The following is a 23,026-nucleotide window of genomic DNA, read 5'->3' on the forward strand; positions in this document are numbered from 1 at the left end:
GTGTTTCCCAGGAGAGTCCTTGGAATGTAACTACTGTTACTCGTCCAGCAGTTCACTCTGCCAGCCCACCGGCACTCAGACATGCTCAAGAAGCCAGAATGCATGTGGTGCTGTCATCCTAACAGGCGCCATCAGTGAGTACTCAAGAAGACCAGCATAATTAGTTTGAAAATTAATTCTGATCATTAGAATATAAACTGGTTTATTTCCTCTCTTAAAATGCAGAACATTGTCATTTCTAAAGTGCTGCTGCTCTGACATGTTTGTCTTTGGTTTTCTGATTTCAGGCAGCTCCTTTCGCCAGTGTATGAACATGGCCGTATGTCAGGGCTTCATCACCACACCCGGAGCGTTTGCCACCTGCTGCAGCACCAACCTCTGCAACTGAGCCTCTTCACAGCAACCTGAAGCCATTGAGTTTCTATACAGGCTCCATTAAAATCAGAAACTACTTCATTTCATTCAAACAGCTCAGCTAACTAAAGCCAACTTTAAATCAACGAATCAGTATGCATAGTTTGCACTAGATGGCAGTATAAGGTTTCCCTCTGATTTATTTCCAAAGACAAACAAATAAACATGTGTTTGATCACTCTTGTGTATGTGTGTTTCTCATTTATATCTTTACATTGTTAAGTTGATTCGTTCACCAGCATGAGTTCTTCAGTTGCAGTGGATGAGACCCTGCAAGGACAAGTGACTGTACACAGCAGTTCTGAACAAAAGTAGTTTTTTTTTCTTTTTTTCATGTAATTCCACTTACTAACCAACCACATTCTATCTTACCCAAGGCAGGCGCACGTGGTTGAAGCAACTGTATAATTAGACAGAGTGAAAGCAAAAGCATGCATTTGTTACTGAAGACAAAAACACATTTTAATCTGAGCATCTATAGAGAAAAGACTTCTCAACCCACCAGCTTACAGGTAGAAGAGAACTGCCTCGACTGCAAAATCTTTGTGGTTAGAATGTTTTTCTTCATGCCGTTTCACTTGTGGAGCTCTCACCACCAGCTTTTACTTGTTATCTGGAACAGACAGTTTTTCAGATTGACTTTCCTTGGTGCGCTGTCTTTATTCTCTTTGTCCTCCATGTTTTTAATGCTATTACTGTTTTAATGTGAGATGAGTAGTCACATGATACACACATGTAATTATATTAAACTGCCCTACCGATCTTAAAGTGAAAAGGTAAGCAATAAAGTTTACAGGCTTCGGTGTTAAGTTCCTCATAGTCTTGAGTTACAACTTGTACAGAAACTAATTAGAAAGTGAAACAATATATTGTCTAGTTAAGCTCTGCTGTCTTTGACTTGTGGTTACTGAGATGGATTAGACAAGTGTCAGGTTTTTGACAAGCAAGTGTAAAATCTTCAATAGTGAATTCCAAGTCAAGTCTTAAGTTTTTGAGAGACAAGTCTGAGTCAGCTCACGATTTTAGAAGGCATGTCCTGGTCTCTGAGGGGCAAGTCCAAGTCTCTGCAGGTTGGGACTTCAAACCCTGGACCATTTGTTAATCAATTGTTACTGCTGTTTGCCATGAGTTTCTGCAAAAAGCGAATTGCACTAGACTGATCTGCGCAGGCTCAACTGAAGAACACTGCTTACTCTCTTTCACTTTCTTTTTTTTGCAGACTGACAATGAGGTTTGCAGCGGGTGTTTTCTTCCTCTTGATGACCTTGCACCAAGGTATGCAGCTAAAGCTTCCTTGTTTCAACTTGAAGTGAGACCCAACAGAGACAAAACTTTAACAGAGCCACACAGCACAAGGACAATGTCACTGTATGGCCTTTTTCAGTTAAGGTTATTCTGAAATTTTACTAAATACTATGAAAGAGTTGCTTGTTATTATTGTTATAAAATTATTGTTACAGTTCAAAACAGATGTCACAATTTCTATAAGTCACAAAATGATTTCTACTTTCTAAAAGTCAAAACAATTGGCACAGAAGGTTTTATTATTTTCTTCAAAGTCAGAAGTCACAAGCAGACTTCTCTATAGAAGTTGCAGTCAATGCTCTACAAAACGCCATAGGTATTAGTTGTAAAATTCTTTTTATGTGTGTCATTTCCAGGAGACACGCTGAGATGTAACTTTTGTTTCTCCTGGTCCAGTGAACTCTGCACACCCACCAGCATTCAGACTTGTCCAGTGGGACAAGATGCCTGTGGGGCTGTCATCCTTACACAATCAGTCCGTGAGTTCTTTATAAAAACGGAAACCTTCCAATGCTTAACATTGTACTTTATTTCATGAGTGACAAAGCCATATTTTATAAAACATATAAAATCTGGAAAAATGTGTTTTTAATTCTAGAAAGCTCCTTCCGTCAGTGCATGAACATGGCCGTGTGTCGGGGCTTCATCACCACACCAGGAGCGTATGCAATATGCTGCAGCACAGACCTCTGCAACTGAGCCTCTTCACAACAACCTGCAGACATTTTAATGCTGGTTTTGTTCCATCTTTGCTTTGGTGACACATTTAAATCAGTTTATTTGATTTGATTTAATGATTTTCTGCTGTTTAGTGTTTGTATGTATATGTTCCACTTTTTTCAGTTTCATAATGATTAATTAAACAATTATTTACTGCTGAAATTAAAGTCATCATTTGTTTGTATCTTTTTTTCTTGATTGAAGTGGACTAAAAACAAAATGAACCATGATTGCTGTTTGCTGGTATGTTGGCCACAAGATCATGTTTCTGTGTAATCTGCTCCGTTTAGACAGAGGGCTGCTGTGACTACACAGATAAACATCAGAGAAAATATATTCTTATATAAAACTTATTTCATAGAAAATAGGTTCTTTTAGTCACTGCTCCAGAATGAGCTTGTAGCAAACAGGCAAATCCATCATGTTGTTTACTACGTATCAATCCTTTATGCTAGTCATGCATGTAGCAATATTATAAAGGAAAACACCTCATGTTTTCTAGAGGCATTTCTGTGTTTTTCCTGTTTCTCTTTTGTAACATCATAGCTGTAATTATTTGTTCAAAATTACTGATATACTCACTGTTTCACTTGATCAGATTTTTCCTTCTCATACATCAAACGGACTGTGATGAATTCTGTTGCCGATGCCCGAGTCAGGTTTGAAAAAATGAAACATTTTACCATAAAATCTGTGTTTTAATTTTCACTTCGGGTAATTCGAAATGCAGCACACACTTCTCCACACTGTGATCACAAAAAGCCCTTCAGCATACAGGCCCTGACTGTGCCCCCACTGTAGCTCCACCCTTAGCTGGAAGCTTTCTGTTCGAATTTCTGATGCTCAGATCTGCTCACTTCTCCTCAGAGCAGGAAGGAAGATGCAGAGGCTGAGCAAAGGTACCTGGATGAGCTTGGTTCTATGGATTGTTGGGCTCTGTGGCAGCGGTGTGTGTGCTGGAAAACGGTATGCTGATGCTGATGAAGGGGACTCTGGGTCAGAAAGTGTTTTCAGGGCAAGGTGTGTGTCCCGCTGCCTGACCCTGCACAGCGTGGCTGCACCTTTTATTTCCCTGCAGGTAAGGACAGGACACTTTGTTTTAGTCAGCAGATTCATTATGAGGTGCGTATTCTAATGGCTTTGTAGAAACTCATCATTCTGGCAATATTTAAAAAAATAAGTGACTAAAATTTGAAATTGAAAATAAATTGCTCATATTGAAAGTAAAATGACTGCAATCTTTCAGACTCTACCAATAAACAAAAGAAGTGACATAACAGTGATTTCATCCAAATTAAGCTCTAAATCTTGGGTTTATTGACATGATGATGTCCGTCGTCTCAAACATATTCAACCCTCTGAATTTTAGGACGGTATTTCATCCAGTGGTTCTGTTCCTCCATCTCAACATGCAAAGCTGCCAGGTCAGGAGTAGCTGCACTGGAGCACGCAGTGATACTGTTCTGAAACTTGGCTCTGTTAGTCCTGACAGAGTGAGAGAAGAAGAGCCGTTCCCTTCAGTCCTGAAGCCCAGCAGGACATTATTTGACTCGACTCTCTGTCGCTTTACGCTCTATTTGTTTATTGATATGCTGTCCCAGTGTTTAATGCGTTCTCTTTCTGGTGCTGTTAGTGCACCGACAGTGTGTGATCCAATAACTTTTAACATTTTGTTAATTTATTAAATGTTTGAGTTTTAAAATGATGGGAATTTATCAAATTTTTGTCTTTAGATTTGAGCTCTGACTCTGACCCCCAAATAGTTCCAACATAGCACCACCTAGGAGCTGGACCAACATATTAAAATCATAAAATGTGCAATAAAAGGCAACCAATGAATTTGTCACAGGGATTATATTTTATAGGTTGTACTTTAGTTGCAGTTTGACCATTTGGAGCTTGTAGAAGAGAGAAAAGAAGAGAATGAACAGCTCTGATCCAGTGTTCTTTCCGTAAATAAAGAAATTATTCACACTTTGTCCTGAAAAGACAAAGTAAAGTAGACCTCGCTCAATTTTTTATTCAGTATTCACAGGTATTTCTGCTGTTAGTGGATTTTTTTTCAATGATTATATATCTAAATGCAGCTCAGGAGGCTGAGGTAAGTAACTACAATGCTGCCTATTGGCTAAATTGTGCAAATCAACCAATTCAAACTGTAATATAAAGCTGCAAGGATTATTAGGCCATAATTTTAGGATGTTCTGTGGGAATCCGGGGCTTAAGTAATTTTAGAACTTTAAGGTGTTACTTTCAGTGAGTATTTAGGTAAAAAAAAATATACATATTTTTTCTATTTTTTTGCAGTGTGTAGACAAATCAACGTGCCACTAAATGCAGTGACATGCTGCATGTTGATTGCACTCTGATCTCTATATTCAAAAGAAACCTGTTCCAACATCATATAAAATTATACAAGTTATATACAAAGCAACAGTACAAGTGCACTTTATCTGTCTAACATGTTAGTAACATGACCACTGATCTCTTAATGAATTCAAATACATTTCACTAAATGATCTACGTACAAGGCTACATTTCACAGTAATGAAATATTCCTCCATGCACTTAATTAAGAGTTTACAAATGTAAGACATTACATTTTCTAAACAAAGAATTTTGACTACATATGATTCTCAAACTGGCTCATATAATTCGTAATTAAGGAGACAGAGTTCATGCCTTTTATGATCAAACATGAAGGCCATGCAATTCTGCATCTATTTTGATCAGAAAAAGTTCCAAAATGTCCAAAAATATTTGTATTTCCTGCAAATTTTATGTTACACTTTTATACACTTCAGGTGGCCAAAATGATCACATTATTGTCAGATGCTACATTATCATCTGTTATCATATTGCTTCCTTAATTAAATCTGTTTCATGGTAGAAAAACTGAACTTACTATTCTACAGCAGTCAATCTCAGGTTCCACCGGACTTCTTTGAGAACAGACTAGTGTGACAGAAAAAACATCAGTGCTTAGCCTCTTTTTAGACAAAAGAAACAATAGCCCCCGGTAACAGAGTGAACTGTTATTTTAAATTCATAAACTGTAATTCCTCTCATTTCCTAGGAGTTGGGACGATAAAAAGGTGAAATAATATTTTTCTGTATACTGTGTACAAAGACCAACTTTTTGTCTTCATCTTCCATCTTGTTCTCCTCAGGGTAATGGATCGCTGGGTTGGTGCCATAGTAACAAACACTGCTCACAGGTAGGAAACAAGTACATTACATTTTTAATGTTTACTGCAGTTCGTATCATAGATGTTACAAAACTTGTATCTGGTTCTGATAATGCATCACCTACCTTGTGAAAGACGAATGTAAAGAATAAATTAAGGTTATAAAAAATAGCTTTAACAGCATTTTACTTTCTGCAGAATACACATAAAAACCTCTGCTGCCTCGGCTACCAGAGGGATCTTCAGGATGTTCCTCACATTTCTTTATCATATCATAGTGTTCTCTCTTGTCTTATTTCGGTGTGATGAGTTGATATAAGGAGGAAATGAAGCAGAAAACAATGTTAGATTGAAAAATGGGACAGTGGCGGGAATGTCATTCTGTATTTAGTGGACATGCTGCAGGGAGATCAGTGAGGAGAAATTGGAGATGGCAGGGTTGCAAAGCGGCTACCGGGCTGCCTTTAGTTTAGTTCCTTTGTATTTCTAGTTTTGCCTTTTAGGGTTTCAAAAAGTTGACTCTGAGAATATTGTGTCATCACAGACTTGATATGTAAATTTCCATTGGGAATTGGGATCTGAGAATAGAACTGAAGGAAAATGTTCTGTTGTACATGTAGCAACTTTTCCAATGCTAATTACAGCCCCAAGAGCTGGGTCCTCCAATTAAAACTTATAACACAATTCATAAGAGTAGTATTTATATTTTGAAGAAAGTTCAGCAAAAAAGATTGAAAAATATTCATATTGCTTCTGCAACTTTAAGGTGAGTCACTCTCATGTCCTTGTGATGTTTCATTCCCACTCTTTCTCATAACAGCATGAAATTACACCATAGTGTCCATGCTGTTAACTCTGTGCGCTGCAGAAACATCCAGAGAAAAGAGCTTTGGTAAACACAAAAATATGATTGTCATTATGTTCACAGTGCCTGGAGCCATGCATTCATGACTGGAAGGTGAAGAAGAAAAGTAACTGCAGAGAACTTTGTGAGGTAAGATGCTACAAACATACATCTTTTCTATGAGGAACTTATAGGTTTGTTAGAGAATCCCTTGAACCAAGAACACAGATCAGGAACAATATAACAAGCTTTGAACATTTCCCAGAGTTCTGTTTAATCCGTCAACAGAACATGAAGAGAGGATGGACCAGCTGCAGTTTTTATTTCCTTTGATTTTATTTCTGATAAATATCTTCTGCCCTTTTAAAAGAAATCTTATTCTCAGAACAAGAAAATTAACTTTGTTTTTCAAAAGAGGATGGATACATTTTCTCCTTTGAGATGTTGACATTTGTGAAAAATGTCATTCCTTATGTGGATTTTTCTTTTGCAGCAACTACTCTATGAAATACAAACAAATAAAAAAAACTTACGTTTAACTTCAAGCAAAAATAATTAACTCAGTAGTTAAATATTTAGCTTGAAGCTAAATATTTAGCTACGGAATTATTTAGTATTTGTGGCAAAAATGATACATGCATATAATTTCATAGTGAATATAAAATTTCGAATTCTGCAGTTTGTTTTAACGTGTTATTGTCAAAATGATTTTAACCAATTAATAAGCTTTAATTATGCAGCAAGTATTTCAGAGGAAGCAGTGGGAGTGCGTGGCCAGCTGTCACTTCCTTCACTCAGTCCTGGCAGCGAAGCAGGGCAGCTGTCCACCACCAGAGGGAGCCAGTGAGTTTGCAGCTGCGTGCATAGAAAGTTGTGACCATGACAAGGAATGCTCTATGCAGAAGAAGTGCTGCTTCAATGGGTGTGGACACACCTGCCAGCCTCCCAAAGACCTATTCAAAGGTACTCTTAAAAACAAATAAATGAATAAAAATTTAAAAAATGTGACAAAGTGGTTCAGTTTATGTTGACCACACTATCTCACATGCCTGAAATGTTAAGGCAAGACTTCTTAAGTTTCCTCCATACCAAGCTACAAAGTGGCTTAATTATCTGAAACTTTGTCGGTTTGATATTGATCTACATCTTATCAGGCTTGAGTCAATGCTGCTGTTTTCTTGAAAATAACATGACAAAGCAGTTTATAACACAAAGATGGTAGCTAGATACGGACATGTATCTAAGAAAGTTGAAACACCTGACTTGTACCTAGAACATCCTGGCTTCAGAAACCAGCAGTGTCTCATCACTGTTAGTAAAATTAGAAGTAATTTTACCATTGGTGCTGTTAATATTATGTTGAATTTAAAATAGCTGTTTTATATGTATTTTGACATTTAAAGAAATAACCATTTCAGCATTTACAAGGCGCTGTGTGACTCGGTTGGTCAAAGAGCTTGTCAAGTAAAAAGACAAGCAGTACCTTTAGTTAAACATTCTCCTGGATGTATTTTAAAACTCCATGGAAAAGAGGAAGACTGGTTGAGGATGTTAATTGGGTTTCTCGTGGTGCTAATTTCTTAATTTACCATTGGCAATTTCACAACATAATTTCCAGAATCATTGTTGGGTTGACTTTGCACTTCCCTCGTCATGCTTGAGTCAATGCTGCAGCATTGAAAAAGTCAGCATTTTTCAGTGGCCATATCAAAGTCCTGATCTAAGTCCCAAACCTGCTGCTTCCATCTGTTCTGTCAGAAGGAACGGACCAAAATTCATACAAATTATTGTGAGAAGCTTGAGGAAGGAAACTCAAACATTTGACCCAAGTCAGAAATAAATGAAAAAGAAAAAATGTTGTGTGGATTTTTACGTGGGGCGATGTCTATGAAGTTTCTGTCTGGAATTTTGACACACCTTAAAATATCACTTTAGAAAACAAATCATGTTTAACATCTCCAGATCCAGAAAACCCTTGAATTTAAAGCAGTGCACTTTCTTTTTCTTACAAATGTGGTTTTACAACTCCCAAATTTTTGTTTTTATTAACAATTTGCTGTAAATGTTTCATCCAGGTGTTCCTCTGAAACCAAAGAAGGATCTGAGTTTTGAGGAATCTCCCTCTGGGCGCTTGACCGTCAGCTGGTCGTCCCGTTTGAACATCTCTGCTGAGCCAGTGGTCTACGTTTTGCAGAGGAGGTGGAACTTTGGCATCCAGCCCAGTGAGGACACCGCCACCCCCTGGGAGGATGAGACTCAAGTCAGTGCAAACAATCTGTGGGGACTAGCGCCACGACAACTTTACATTTTAAGGTTTTGGATTTTTATCTGTTTGAACTGTTAGTAAGAGCTTGAGTTTACATTGTGTTTTCCAGACCACAGAGTTGGAGGCGAGTCTGTCTGACAGCCGGCCTGGTCGCTGGTACCAGTTCAGATTGGCGGCTGTAAACCTCCATGGGACCAGAGGTTTCACCGCTCCAAGCAAACACATCCGCTCTAACAGAGGTACCACTGTAAATCTATTGTTCCTGACATCTTACACTCCAGCTAAAGTGTGTAGTGAGTCCATTAAGTCGAATCATTGTGTGAAAAGAAGAACCCTGTTCAATCTCAGACCCCTCCAGTCCACCGGCCCCGTCTGAGCTGAGGGTTGCCGACATGAACTTTGGCCCTGGCAGACTAGTGAGAGCGAGGATCGTCTGGGACATTCCGACAGACCTGGATGTTCCCATCCACCACTACAAGGTCAGCTGGACCTGGACAGCAGCTGGACACTCATCCATGACCAAGAGGAGGAAGACAGTCAGAGAGGTAAGACCTATGAAATAATTGAAAGATTTGTAAATGTGCAACAATTTACACAAATAGATTGCTTTTTGTTTGTTCTAATTATTGCTAGCCTATTTTATTACTTATTTATAATGTGTAATTATGTTGGATGAAGTGTTATGTTCGCTGAATGAAAATATTTTATAGAACTGGAAAATAAATGTAACACCTGGTGTTCTGAAATGTGAAATACTAATTACCTGAAAAGGTTAAAGAATCATATCAAATATGGGAATGAATGATTATTCTTCAAAATTTCAAATTTGGATTCCAAGCAAACAGTGTGATGCATTAACACTTTTTGCTCCAGCCAAGTTACTTACTTACTTCTACAAGTTTGCTTGTCTGTGTGCCTGAAGAACCAAGTGGAGCTGAGCAGCATGAGATCCAACAGGAAGTACAGTGTGGAGGTCCAAGGTGTGTCCCAGTGGGGACAAACAGAGCTCGAAGGTCCTCCAGCTGCCCTCCATTTCATCACACAGAGGAGTAAGTCTCCAGAAAAAAATGACAAAACAGATTGGAGGGTTTTAAGTGTTAATGTTTATCCTTGGTCACATCACCGATCTTTTTAAAATATGCTCCAACGTGGCAAAAAGTCTGTGACAGTTTTGTCACTTTGTATTTAGTACCTCCAAAACTATTTTTAATATTTGAAAGCCACATAACAAAGCACACACATTTTCACATTGTGTGTGCACATTTTCTTTGCACACACGTTTTTTAAACGTTTTAATGGATTCCTCATGTTTCCTGTTGAAGCGGTCAGTCCTGCTCCACCACGTCACACAGGCGTCCTTCTAGACATTGGGACTCCGTTCTACCAGGACGGTCAGCTACGTGTTCATGTTTACTGGCAGACCAGTTCAGGTCAGTATGATCTGAGAATTATCTTCAGCTTTTGTTACGATGATTGGACGTCATATAATCACTGGAACAGATGCAGTGTGTTTGAGACATTGCCTAAAATATGTACGTCTGACCTCTGACCAGAAACTGAAGATGAGTTTCCAAAACCTCATCCTGGGACCTGATGATAGTTCAGCGGACAGATTGTTTTTATCACTTCATGTAAATATAGCTAATTTATAACTTATAGGGTTCACAAAATATTTTTATTGTCAAACATTTATTTTAAACTTGAAGTAATCCAGAGGCCTGTACAACACTCCGGTTAAAATATCTTCCTTTCTCTTTCCTTGAGCGTTTTTCTTTTCCACCACAATATTAATGTGATTTCTTCCTTTTGTAGATTCTTCAGTTGAATTCTACAAACTTCACTGGGGACCAGAAAGCTGCACACACAACCTTACCAAACCCACAGAGAAGACCAGAACAAGGGTGAGTACTGAATATGAAACTCCACCACCATCAACAGAAATGTGAAATCCAGAGCTGTGAGAAATATTTACCTCTATGCAAGGATTGTGATAAAAGGAATATTTCAAACTCACATCCAGATAGGTACTCAATACTCGCTACCATTTTGATGTCATGGCAACCCTTTTTAGAAGGCACAGGATTGTTTCCAATAAAAAGCAGGAATTGTTTTTCATTTTCCTCACCAGCAAACTCCCCTCTCAAAGAAAGAAATATTTAATTAGAGAAAACTGCACTTTTATGCCCTCTTTCTGATTTAGAAGAACTTTGTCAGTCTGCAAGGTCTGCTCTTCTCCTGTAAGTACAAAGTCGTTCTGCAGCCAGTCAGCTCAAAGAGTCGTCTTCCAGCAGAAAGCTCCAGTTTCTTAACTCCTTCCTGTTCCGGCATCCAGGCTAAGAGCCCCAAACTCATCCACTGTCCTGGAGAGACGGGTATGATATGTCTATTAGTACAGCAAAAAATAAAAAAATAAAAAAGTGTTTTATCAGTGTACAGTCAGAATTTATTTTAACTCTTAAGCGAAAAGTTAAACATGAAATGAGGAATGTTGAGCATCTTGTGACATTATGCTTTGATTTTGGGTAACAAATATGGAAATAGTTCATCTTATAACACATCAGCATCAAAGTATCAGCAGCAGGACTTTAAATCAACACATGGACAAGCTGATCATGTTAGATTAAACCAAGCTCTGCACAACTTTTTCCCAGTAAATTTCCAACTTTTGGTAATATTCCATCTTTATTCTAATGATATTATGACTTTTCTCATAATAATAATTAAAAAAATCTTAGTCTGGCCCTATAATTCCATTGAACGTCAGAGTTTATGAGTGATGTTCACCAAACATTTCCTGTTTGATCCGCTCTTCCAGCTGAGCCAGCAGAGTTCATCCGTATGAAGGTTGTCAACCTGACAGCATCGTTTCAACGTCACCATGACAATGTGTCAGCCATCTTTAGCTGGGATTTGGCCATGACTCTTTCCAACCAGCCGCTGCTTGGTTACCAGGCAACATGGATGGAGGTTGTTTCGCCCAAACGCCACAGCAACAGGAAGTTACCTCACAGCCTGATCTCTCAGTCTCAGATCTTACCTCCGGTCAGTAAACTTCTTTGGTTACACAAAGATGATCTCTAATAACTTATTAAGTGATTTGTGAAGAGATACCCATAAACTATCATGAAGGGTGTCAGTGCAAAAAGAACAGAATTCAAATTTACACCACCACCATTTCCCTCAGCTTCACAAATATGTACTTCTTATCATAAAATCCTAATCTTTTCTTTTGTCATCATAAATCCTTTTGCTTGTAAATGTCTAACAGTTGTTCATTTTTCTGTCCCAACTGATGCCTGCCTTCCTGTTTCAGGACGGTAATGTTCTGATTGTATCAGGCTTGCAGCCTGCCAGTGTGTACCGCCTGGAGGTTCGGGTCATCTCAGCTGAGGGCGAAGGGCCTGCAACCAGCCGCACCTTCCAGACTCCTGGGCCCCAGAGCGTCCCAAAGCAAAGTGAGAACTCCCACTGATCGTCTGAATACACTGAAACATTCCTCAATGTGGTTCTTCCTTTCTTTATTATAAACTTTCTGCACCGCTCCGCTTATGACAATTTAGTTTGGTCAGTGTTTATTTAGTGGACTTTATGTTAGACCTGTTTCAGTCTAAAGTAAATCAGACAAAAGATAGTAACAACAAAAAATAATTTCTAAAGTACATAAACTTACTTATGTGTGTATGTACTACACTTACTAAAAGCCTGAGTTGCTGTTTCAACCCTCATTTTGAAAATTTCCTCAGTGAGGATTCCGGTTCGGGAATGATCGCCACACTAATCCAGTCACTACTAGTCACTGAGTCCAGCCTGCATGACCTCAACCTCCTAATTTAGCATCAATGAAGACTTGACTGAGTTAAGAAGGAGGATTTCAGGATCCAGCTGAATCAACTGTCAAGCATGTTGTCGGTATTTTAAAGTTTCATGGGGTTTAACCTTCAGCTCAAAATCATCTTCATATTTATTGGACTCCACAGCCAGCCAGTTCCTTACATTTACATAATGAGATACAGAATAAAGTCTGAAAATCAAATATGTAACCATTTTTGTATTCTTTCACAAAACCTGGAAAGTTTTAAACAGAAATGTCAGACTTCTGAAAAATGCGTTCATTATTTATTTATTTATTGCACTCAATATTTGGTTGGATCTTCTTTTGCACAAATTGCTGCATAGATTCAGCTGAGCGTGGAGCAGATCAGCCTGTGATGCTACTGAGGTGTCCTGGTTGATTTTTTGCAGTTTTGTTCTTCCGTAAGCCATAATCACCGCAATTACAAGATAATACACTTGTAAACGTGTTCAGAATGTGATCTTAGAGCTAACATTTAATAAATAATTCAGGAGCCGATGATGTGTATTTATTTTTCAGAGGTGTCAGAGATGGAAAGTAACACAATTCATCCATGAACCATCTACACTTCAGACTGCTATGCAGAGTTGAAATACAATCATTGCTTTTAATAAAGCATAAATATAGCAAAAAGGATTTTGACAATTGAAGAAATTAAATGAATACATAAAACAGGAAGATGAACACAAAATATGAAATGACCTTAAATGTGTGAAAAAGCAGCAAAGTTTGCTGATTATGCCAGACTGGTGATAAAACAGATTTTTGTTTCTGAAGTAACTGTTCTGTAGTGTTTCTTAGTTAGACATGAATGTGTGAATATTGGATTCAACCAGTGACTCAGCAGTCTCCATAGTAACCACGCAGAAAACCATTAGGATGTGATGGAACTGATTGGAGCTGTCAAACCTGCAGCAACTGATTGATGCTAAAATGTCAATTCAAAGCAAATTCTGTTTCTGACATTTTAATGAAGAAGGTCCAACCTTAAATTAGCTACAGTAGCCAGTGTGTGTGTCTCTGTGTCTGTGTATGCATGCTGTACGGTTTCATGAATTGTATTTTTGAAGGAAACCCTGTTGTAAAATACAGAAAGCCATCTGTAGATCATGCATCTCTCCGATACTGCATGAAAAGTCTGTTCATGTTGTTTTCCAAATATCTCAAATGCTTTTGAACACATGTGGCCGTTCTGCCTCCTAGAAACAAATAACCTGTGTGAAAATGCCGCTTTTCCATCAGAAGTAAATTTTCGGCACCAATATGAATCTGTTTTACATGTGTTTAAAAAAAAATAATTAAAACTGTTTAAATACAGTAATCGTGTGACTTTTCTTCTGTTACTGCGACAGACTGGCGACCTGTCCAGGGTGACTCCGCCTCTCGCCTGGAAACGTTAGCTAGAGAGAGGCACCAGCACCCCTCTTGACCCCTCTATGGACAAGGGTGTTAGAAAATGGATGGATGGATGGATGGATGGATGAATGGATGGATGGATGGATGGATGGATGGATGGATGGATGGATGGATAGATGGATAGATGGATAGATGGATAGATGGATGGATGGGTTTACAGCAAAACGTATTTCACTCAACACTTCATGGAGAACCTTTAGATTTATATTCTATAGAGCCGGGGTGTCAAATTCATTTTTGTTTTGGGCTAAATCAAGATCATGAATGTTCTTAAAGGGCCGGTATGAATTGATCAAACCAGTTCACAAACTGTTAAAATATCAATGAGTTCTTCAAATTAAATAATGTTGAACTCCTTTTCAGTCCTTCCAGGATTTCAAGTTTCTGGTACTAATTTGGAAATATTGGCAATTTTTCCGCTTATTTTTGATGATAAATGCAACTTTTCATTACTCGCCGAATAGATCCTGGACTACAATCTGACATCAGTTAAGGCTGAAGCAGCTGTTTAGTTCAAATGTGTATATAGAAATACACATTTTTCTAAACAAATAATTTCCAGGTGCGAAGTTCCGGTTGGGCAAAGTGGGCGTGATTTAAAAGAAGGTGCCACATTCAATCGGACACATGTACTCCCTATAGCTGCCCCTTCTGCCGGCAACCTCAGCTACAATGGTTTTTCTTTCTTAGTTCCTTTGCTTTTATGGGAAGCTGGGTTTTTAAAAGTATTTCAAAATAGAATTGAATAAATTGCTTTGTGAATCGCAGACCCATCTCAGATCTCATAACTACCTGCATACCTGAACCTTCGTGCCTTAAAAAGAAGGCAATATTCCCAGGGTGTTGTTGTTGAGCCACTTATTTCTTTGGGTCCAAAACTGAAGTTGCGTAATACTTCTGAGTTCCATCTAGTGTTGCCACACAAGTGAAAGGTTTTGACAATTTTGCATTGGTGCAAGAAAGTCCAGGGATTTTTTTTCTTTTCTTTGTGAATTTCCACGATGATCCTCAAGAAACTGGAGGGACTGATTAGTATAATTTGGCAGTAAATGGACAAACTGCATTATTTCAACAGAATTAAGGACACTTAGTGTTTAGTCTAGAATCTAGAGGGTCACATATAAAGCTATAGTGGGCTTGATTTGGCCCACAGGCCTCAAGTTTGGCATGTGCTTTACAGGATCCTCCTCTTTTGTTTCACTGTGGGAACAATATTCCATAATGCCTCATTTTGATAATACATTTTTTTTATACTACGGAAAATGTCATGCATCAAGCACTTGTCTCATTCTTTAACAAAGAGGGTGTCGGTGAAAATGTGTGATTAAAAACGCAGATAACATGTAAAGTATTTTTATTCCTAATTCAGTGGAGTACACAGCTACTCAGAAGGTCTGAGTTATCAAACTGAGAAATAACGGATTCACATAATCAAAGTTTTCATGAGCTCAAATCATTCCTGCTTTTAAATAAGACCAGCTCACATTGCTGGTAAATTGTGATGACGGAAGAGTAAAACAGCCATTTACATTCTGCAACTCTGTCGTTCCCCTGGTGTTCAGAGAGGTTTTCAGAAAATTATGCAGACGAATATTAATGGAAATATGAACACCTTCTGCAGACAGTGAAGAACTTGATCACTCATCCTCTGCATCACAGTGAGGAGGAAGGTGACGTGACGGCTCCTCTTGGCGGTCTCCAGTCTCCGGCCTCATTTTCAGCTCCACCATGGCCGTCTGAACCAGCTGCAGACGGGTCTCTCTGAGTGAACGCCTCAGTTTTGCTCGTCTGTTCTGGAACCAGATCTGATAAGAAATTATCTTGTAACTCGTCTTTAGCCTCACTTTTTATCTCACACGTTTAGTTCTTGTATGTCTTTAAGTAGCAACATGTGCTTAAAAGCATCTATTTGGCTATTTTTAAGTCTCCATGCATCTACAGACTTGGAGACCTTCGTCTTTTTAACAGTTGATATAATTTTTGAGGAAACTGTCTGAACCTGGATTCGGTCCTCGTCCAGGTCCAGCCTCCCCACCAGCTGCTCCCTCAGCTGGATCCCTGGATAGCAGTCGACTCGGAACACCGTCTCCAGAGCATTCACCTGATGGAGCAGAATCAAAGCTAAGTTTGTAAAAAAAAAAAAAAAGCTGCTGGATCAGATCCTAAGTTCCAGGCGAAATGGATGACAGAAAACCTGGCTGCTGCTGAAGGCTGTGCGTGGCCGTCGTCCAGTATACCAGCTTAGTTTGGGTCCAGTTCGGTTCTGCAGCGGAGCTTGATAAGAAATATTTTGCTTGCAGCAGAAACCTTTCTCTCTGTCCCCCCTCTCTGCTTCAAATTCTGAGGAGAGTTGAAAAAATAATTGAATATAAAAAAAATATAACTGGACATGAATCCATGAAAAATGACCTTCAACTTCAATCAGCCTGTCTGTTCCTGCTGGAAAAAAAGGATCCTCCCAGCATGATGCTGCCACCACCTTAAACTTGTTTGGGAAGGTTGCCTGTTTGGTGGTAAATTCTTATCCAAATAAAGAGTTTTATTTCTATTTCAATCTCATCCCACTAAAAAACACTTCTTCCAAGCTCCAAGCATAACCTTCCAGACATTTTACAGAGTTTCTACACATGATTGATAGTAAAGATGTAGACATGAAATTCCATATTTTCCACATTCAGATATTAAGAATATTCTTTGGTTATAAATTTCCCTCTGAATTTATGGCGGATATTTCTAGAGTGATAATACTTTCGATCTATAACCTGGTAATGCAAAACAAAGTAAGCAAGTTGATGGATGAATGGATTAATGGCAGATGAATTGGAAACGTTTTGAAAATGTCAACATACTTTTAAAATTTTATTTAACTTTCAGACTGAAAAGAACAATTAACAGTTAAAAATGTACATATATATTTTTTCTTTCACTTTCATAAGAAATTGCAATAAAAAAACTGGTTTGTGGAGTTGTTTAAAAGAAAAAAAAAATCTTTTAATAAGGGTTAATTATTTAACAGGTCAATCTGTAAACCAAAAATTTTTTACAAAAATTGGCAAAATAAAATAAAGAGATTAAGATGCAGTATGCCTATACCAGCCTCATCAAACAAATCAACATAACTGTGTGTCATGTTAAATAATAAAGTTAGGGCAAAAGTAAAGAAATGATCGTGCAATTTGATCAAACTTTCAAACAGTTGTGACTGTTCAAACAGAAAACAGAGTGCTGTAGTCCTGAGGGTGAGTTCAAGAAGAAGTCCTCACCTGTCCAGGGTCGGTGTAGTTTCGGACTCTTCCCAGGGTTTTCCTGATCCAAATCCAGAATCCTATCGATGTAAAATGCTGAGTGGCGTTCTTCCTTCAAGGGAGTCACAGTGCATTCCATTATGCTTGTTACGGAGAACCGAGGCATTTCTTTAATTTCACTGACACACAAATAGTCCCCAAAGGTCAGAAATATACCATTAATGATCTCAGTGTCTGTGGAAATCCTTCACACTGCCTTGGTGGTCCATGGAAAACTAACAGGAAAGGATGAAGCTGAGTGCTGGTTTTTAAAGGAGTGAAGGATTTAAACTGGCCTCCAATTAGAAGTGAGAAGTGGTTTTCCATTTGAATAAGATTCCCTGATGCTCCAAACATCAGCTAATCTCAGCTAATGCAGCGTGTGCTGCTGGCAGTTTCTCTCTGACATTCAACTTTTCTTGATTAATATGAATGAAATTAACAAGTCAGATTTAATGTGTTTCTGTATTTCACGTATGAGATGTTTATGTAAAACTATCACCATGACATGAACACAATGCAACAGTGCATTTCTTTTCTTCTAGATTACCAAAGTAGAAAATGAGTTTAGCTTTGAGCTGCCGTTATAGGACTGAGGCAAAGTTTAAGCTAATAATAATGACAATGATGGCAGGAATAACAACCCGGTGAGACCCAGTAATGCTATTAGCCTGATCTGAATGTGTTGTGATGCAGATGAAGCTCGAACCAGTGTGAATGCAGTCTGAAGCAGCTGGGAGGAAAAACCTTTTCAGAACTGGATTAGCTCCCACTAAAAGCTTACAGCAGCTTTAAACCAACAACACACTTATTTATATATCCTTCAGTGGGAGGTGGAGGGCTCTGGGTCAATTTGTACTCCCATTTCATCCTCACATGATGCCATTTTCCCCTTTTCTACTTTTGATTTATAACTGGCAACACACTATTCAGGTACATTGGTTGAACAGTAGATATGTCGTTGCTCCTTATTATTTCTATACGTTTGCTTTTTTGCCATGTGAGTCTTTCGACTCTCATATATGACAAATGATGGTGGGTGTTGATCGTTTTAGTTCCATTTTGTCGTTTTTGGAAATGAAATGGTATATTATACTTCAATTTATATCTGCTAAAGGAGTGTTGTGTTTCTACTTTAACAATCAGCAATTCACTAGTGTACTACCTAGTCTACTTTTTTTAAATTTCATTTATTTTGAACTGACTGGGATTCAAACTTACAACTTTCTGGCTGCAATGCAACAGTGCCACAAACTGAGACACCATATAGCAATAGCAATAACATTATCACTGATTATTTGAGGGGTTTTTTTTATTTCTGTTTTCACCCAGATTTTTGATACCCTCACTGTGATACATGCTCTAGTTATAAGAGTTACTATCCTGAAACTTTTGCGTGGGGCTCATATAAAACACAAATACACCTGGATAGATGTGTGAACTTGTGTTGAACTAGGACACAAATGTTGCTGGAGGGCTAGAATAGACAACCTCACCGCTTCAGCGTACTTCCTTAACCAGTTTGACCTACTGTACCATCAGTTTCTGATGTTAACTCTATAATTGGGAAAAAGTCTAAATTTTCCCCTTCTGCAGAGCAATGGGATTCCATCATTATGTTCTGAAAGATTCCACTAAACTAAAACTCCTGTAACCATTGAAACTCTGGTGAACCTGAATGTCTACTCTCCATCAGGCTGCCTGTTGTTTGTCCTTGTTTCCTGTTTTCTCTGAGAACAAAGAGCCAACAGACACTGTGGAAAACGAGCGGCGTGCCTGGTGACGCTGCAGCCGGTTGGAGGGAGTGGGGGGTACTTCAAATGCCTTTCAGTCAGAGATGTACCATCCTGTCTGCTGCCTGCAGGCCACCTCACAGCCACACTGTTGTTTGCATTCAACCAATCACTGTGTCCTCGCTGACTGGTTTGGGGAGCAGCTCACACTTTCAGTCACTCTGGGCTGAAAGTGTCCATCTGTCCCTCCTTTTCCACAAGGACTGATGTCTTCCTGACACCTGGCAGCTGAGGCCATCATGGACTGGAGTGTTGGGACTGTGGAGCTGCTGGGGGCTCTGCTCTCAGCAGGGGGCTGGCTCTGCTCTCTGTGCACAACTATGATGCCATTCTGGCTGACACTCTCCACAGACCTGCTCCCCACTGAAAGTTTGGAGGTGGGACTGTGGAAGACCTGCGTTATACAGGACATGGGCCTGCAGGAATGTCAACCATACAACAGCCTGCTGGGTCTGCCGCCAGACATCAAGCTGGCCCGGATTCTGATGTGTGCTGCTCTGGGTTTTGGGCTCCTGGGCTCGGTGCTAGCTGTCCTGGGCCTGAACCTGATCAACAGCTGCTGTCGCAAGGTGGACGACCGAAGCTTCAAGAAGGTCCTGAAGACAGCAGGTGGGACTTTGAGTCTGGCAGCTGGAATCCTGGTCCTGGTTCCTGTCTCCTACATAGCTCACCTGACTGTGGTGCGATTCTTTGATGAGTCGGTGCCGGATGTGGTTCCTCGCTGGGAGTTCGGTGATTCTCTGTTCTGTGGCTGGACAGCTGGAGTTCTGCACCTGGTGGCGGGAACACTGCTGCTGATTTCTTCTTTATATCTGCAGGAGCAGAACCGGAATCTGTCTGTCCACATCCCACTGGTTCCAGTGTCGCAGAGACAACGGTCGGTCAGAATCAGTACTGAGTACATCTAGAGCACCAATCAGGAGAAAGTATCTGCTTTCACATTGTTGGAAATCTGACTTGATGTGACGATTTGACAAGTTATTTGTGGAAAATTTCCAAGATTCTTTCCATGTGTACAAAGATGTCTGTAGTTTGTTGGAGCCAAAGAAACAAAAAGCTGCTATTTCTTGTTTCCTTTCATTTAACAACCTGCAGCATTCTATCTCTGTCTGTGAACACTGTTGTCAATTTAATCAAGACACAAGGATGCTTTCAGCTTCATTTTGATCTTGGAAAACATTAGTGACAGCAGATCAGTGGTGGGAGGTTTGACTGAAAAGAATAAATTCATAGAAGTGAAAAATCACTGTATAGATCAGCATGATTAACAGCAGGTATTACTACTTCGCACTGATATACTTATAACCCATGCATGTACATACAGTGTAATGTAAATGTTACGCCACCAGAGGGCTATAAGTCACCATCTATAGAGTCCAGTTCCTTCAGTTACATATATTCTTACTTACCTTCCAGCCTAACTAAAAATTTTGCTTATAATAGGTTTATTTGTGTTTTTTTTTATTTATATTATGTTCTGAAGTCACAGTTAAATATTTAATTGTCACTAGATTAAAGATTACAAACTGGCCTGAAATGTTTCTGGAAGGGTAATCTCATCTTCAACTTAAGAGTTCAAGAAAAATTTTACCTCAACAAATTTTGTGCTTTTTCAGACTGTTTCTCTCTGATTATTTAGATGTTATCCCATTTCTGCATGTCTCCAAACTGAAAAAACATAGAAAAACAGCCATACGTGACAGTTGGGATAGTATTACCAGGGTTACAGGCTTCATGTGAGTTTCATGATGGCCATTATGGCCAAATGGTTCCACTTTAGCTTCAGGGCATGTCTCCAAAGCTGAAGATCTTTGTTCCTGTGAACATTTGCAAACTGCAATGTGGCCTTTTCTTCTTTTTTTTTTGGAACTTGGCAAATAAAAGTTTCTATGATTTCACTGACAAAATCATATTAAAGTACACAATTATTATCTTGAAGTACTATTTCTGTGGTCACAGAAATTGATATGATGGGCCTGATTTATCTGCGGACCTTGAGTTTGACAAATGTGGATTAGCGTAAGAGGAATAATGCATTCCAGAGAATTTTGTTAGTTTTTTTCCAGCTCAAAAAGGAAACATTCCTGAAGACAATCTTAGACACAGGAACTGAGTAATTAGCGTGTCCTGTTGGTGGATAGCAATCAGATTGTAAAACAAGCAACAAGAAACAAAAATAATCAGGAGCTGGAGACAAATCAGACTTTTTGATTCTATTGAAAAGTACACTTAAACTTGTGTAGATGATACAATTATAGCAACTCTTGAAAAAAAAAAAATCATGAAAGAATTAATTGCTTCCAAATACAGCAGTGTAGTGCTAATGACATTCTTGAAGAATTTCATGCAGAATGTTGGGAAAGCTGCTCCACATGGTGAACCTGGCTCCAGAAAGGGAATCCATAGTGACGCGTAAATTTATAAATATTAATTTTGATCAAAAGAATATGCAATATGAGGTGACTGTATTTCTTTGTTTTATGTGTTCAAGACGCTGAAGGAACATGTAGCTAGGGCTACAACAGTAGGTGTTTCTGGTTCAACCTTGTTCAATCGAGAAGACAAATATTTACAAGTTTTATTGCAATTCATATTTATAGAAGTCATCTTATAAAACTGAACTCAGGGATGCTCAGAACACTCTGCTTTTGCCCCTCAGAATTAGGACTTCAGGAGGGTCCCTTTGTGAATTTCTGACTTTCATGTCAAAAGCAAATGAAATTAATTGAACTGACATTACCTAATTAGCCTGAGATCTTCAGCACCTCACAGAGTCCTTCTAGGTTTAACACATGTGATTAAGCAGAAGCTGCTTGGAAACAGTTATAACAAAATAACAGAAACTTTACTGAACAAATTTAAAGAATAATCAGATTTTTTTTTCAAAGCTTCTGGCTCTCCAACTGTTCTTGACTTCCTTCCTGTTGTTTTTCCTTCATTTTCACCTTGTTGTGGCTCAGGTGACATTCTTGAAGTACACTTCAAATTATTGGTAATGTAACCATTTATTTTATCAATTAATTTATTAAAACCACCTGCCTACAACTTCGTTGGTGCAGGAACAGCAGGAATCTGCAGGTCCTGCCATTCAGACACTCAAAGCTGCAACTCCAAAGTCGAAGCTGGCCAATGGTGAATCAGATCTTCCTTGTTTCTTTGTTAGCAGAGTTTAGTTAGTTGAACATAGAGGTGGTGGTTTGGTACAATGTACAGATTATTTAAAATATTTTGTCAAGGCATACGGTTAACTGACTGTTAGTTTGTACAACTAAATGACTTTCCAGATGAACGTGGAAAGTACAAGCAAGGTGATGCGGATGTAAACTCAGCAGCATGGATCAGTGTTCAACCTGCCAAAAGGTGTTACTCTCCTACAGACAAAAGCAAATCAGACTCTGTATTGCAAATTGGTGATATATACATACTTGACAACAACAAAAAATATACTGCAGGAGGTTCATTATTTTTTATTACTTAATACAGGAAGTGAAACTTATGTAGATTTATTATAAACAGAAGCTAGCAAGATGATGATGTCATGGCATTACCTGTTCAATATTACCTATGGTAGAATTTAAGGACATGCACTGCGGAAGAGTAAAAGAATGTTGTGTTCATAAATAATGTAAGGGGGACACATAGACACAGGCAGAGTACATTGAAGTTTTTACCAGCAAAATATTTAATTATTTTCTCACCTTGCTGTAGAGAGTGAGGTTGACAAGATTCAGCCAGAGTTTGTGAACAACGTGTTAAAAGAAACTATCGAGAAGCTCCTTGATGCCCTCCAGAAAGATGGAGTCCTTAGGAAAATGGAAATGGAGGAAATACTTGTGGAGAACCATACCATCAAATAAGGCACAGAGCCTCATTGACTGTGAAAAAAGGGGAGAAAAAGCTTGTGGAAAGATGATAGATCATCTGCATAATATTGACAGTCATC

At 38.7% G+C, this 23,026-nt stretch overlaps 3 protein-coding genes across 3 annotated transcripts; 2 read left to right on the forward strand and 1 right to left on the reverse strand.

Moving 5' to 3' along the window:
* The first annotated feature begins 3,319 nt into the window (after nt 1-3,319).
* Nucleotides 3,320-13,682, forward strand: LOC122827498 (anosmin-1-like). Its single transcript, XM_044110505.1, has 14 exons — nt 3,320-3,517; nt 5,610-5,657; nt 6,556-6,621; nt 7,212-7,434; nt 8,547-8,731; nt 8,847-8,976; nt 9,086-9,282; nt 9,660-9,786; nt 10,060-10,167; nt 10,550-10,638; nt 10,938-11,109; nt 11,553-11,779; nt 12,051-12,192; nt 12,481-13,682. The coding sequence occupies exons 1-14, from the start codon at nt 3,320-3,322 to the stop codon at nt 12,501-12,503; spliced, it is 1,935 nt and encodes a 644-aa protein (XP_043966440.1). The 3' UTR covers nt 12,504-13,682.
* A 1,961-nt stretch (nt 13,683-15,643) lies between these two features.
* Nucleotides 15,644-17,390, reverse strand: LOC122827499 (homeobox protein ANF-1-like). Its single transcript, XM_044110506.1, has 4 exons — nt 17,270-17,390; nt 16,201-16,346; nt 16,006-16,107; nt 15,644-15,811 (listed from the first exon to the last, which is right to left on the reverse strand). The coding sequence occupies exons 1-4, from the start codon at nt 17,388-17,390 to the stop codon at nt 15,644-15,646; spliced, it is 537 nt and encodes a 178-aa protein (XP_043966441.1).
* A 1,868-nt stretch (nt 17,391-19,258) lies between these two features.
* Nucleotides 19,259-19,991, forward strand: LOC122827167 (putative claudin-24). The gene has a single exon (XM_044109791.1). It carries the CDS (start codon nt 19,323-19,325, stop codon nt 19,989-19,991), a length of 669 nt encoding a protein of 222 aa, XP_043965726.1. The 5' UTR covers nt 19,259-19,322.
* Nucleotides 19,992-23,026: the final 3,035 nt, after the last annotated feature.

Source organism: Gambusia affinis, linkage group LG24, assembly GCF_019740435.1.
Source record: "Gambusia affinis linkage group LG24, SWU_Gaff_1.0, whole genome shotgun sequence".
Taxonomy (NCBI): Eukaryota; Metazoa; Chordata; class Actinopteri; order Cyprinodontiformes; family Poeciliidae; genus Gambusia; species Gambusia affinis.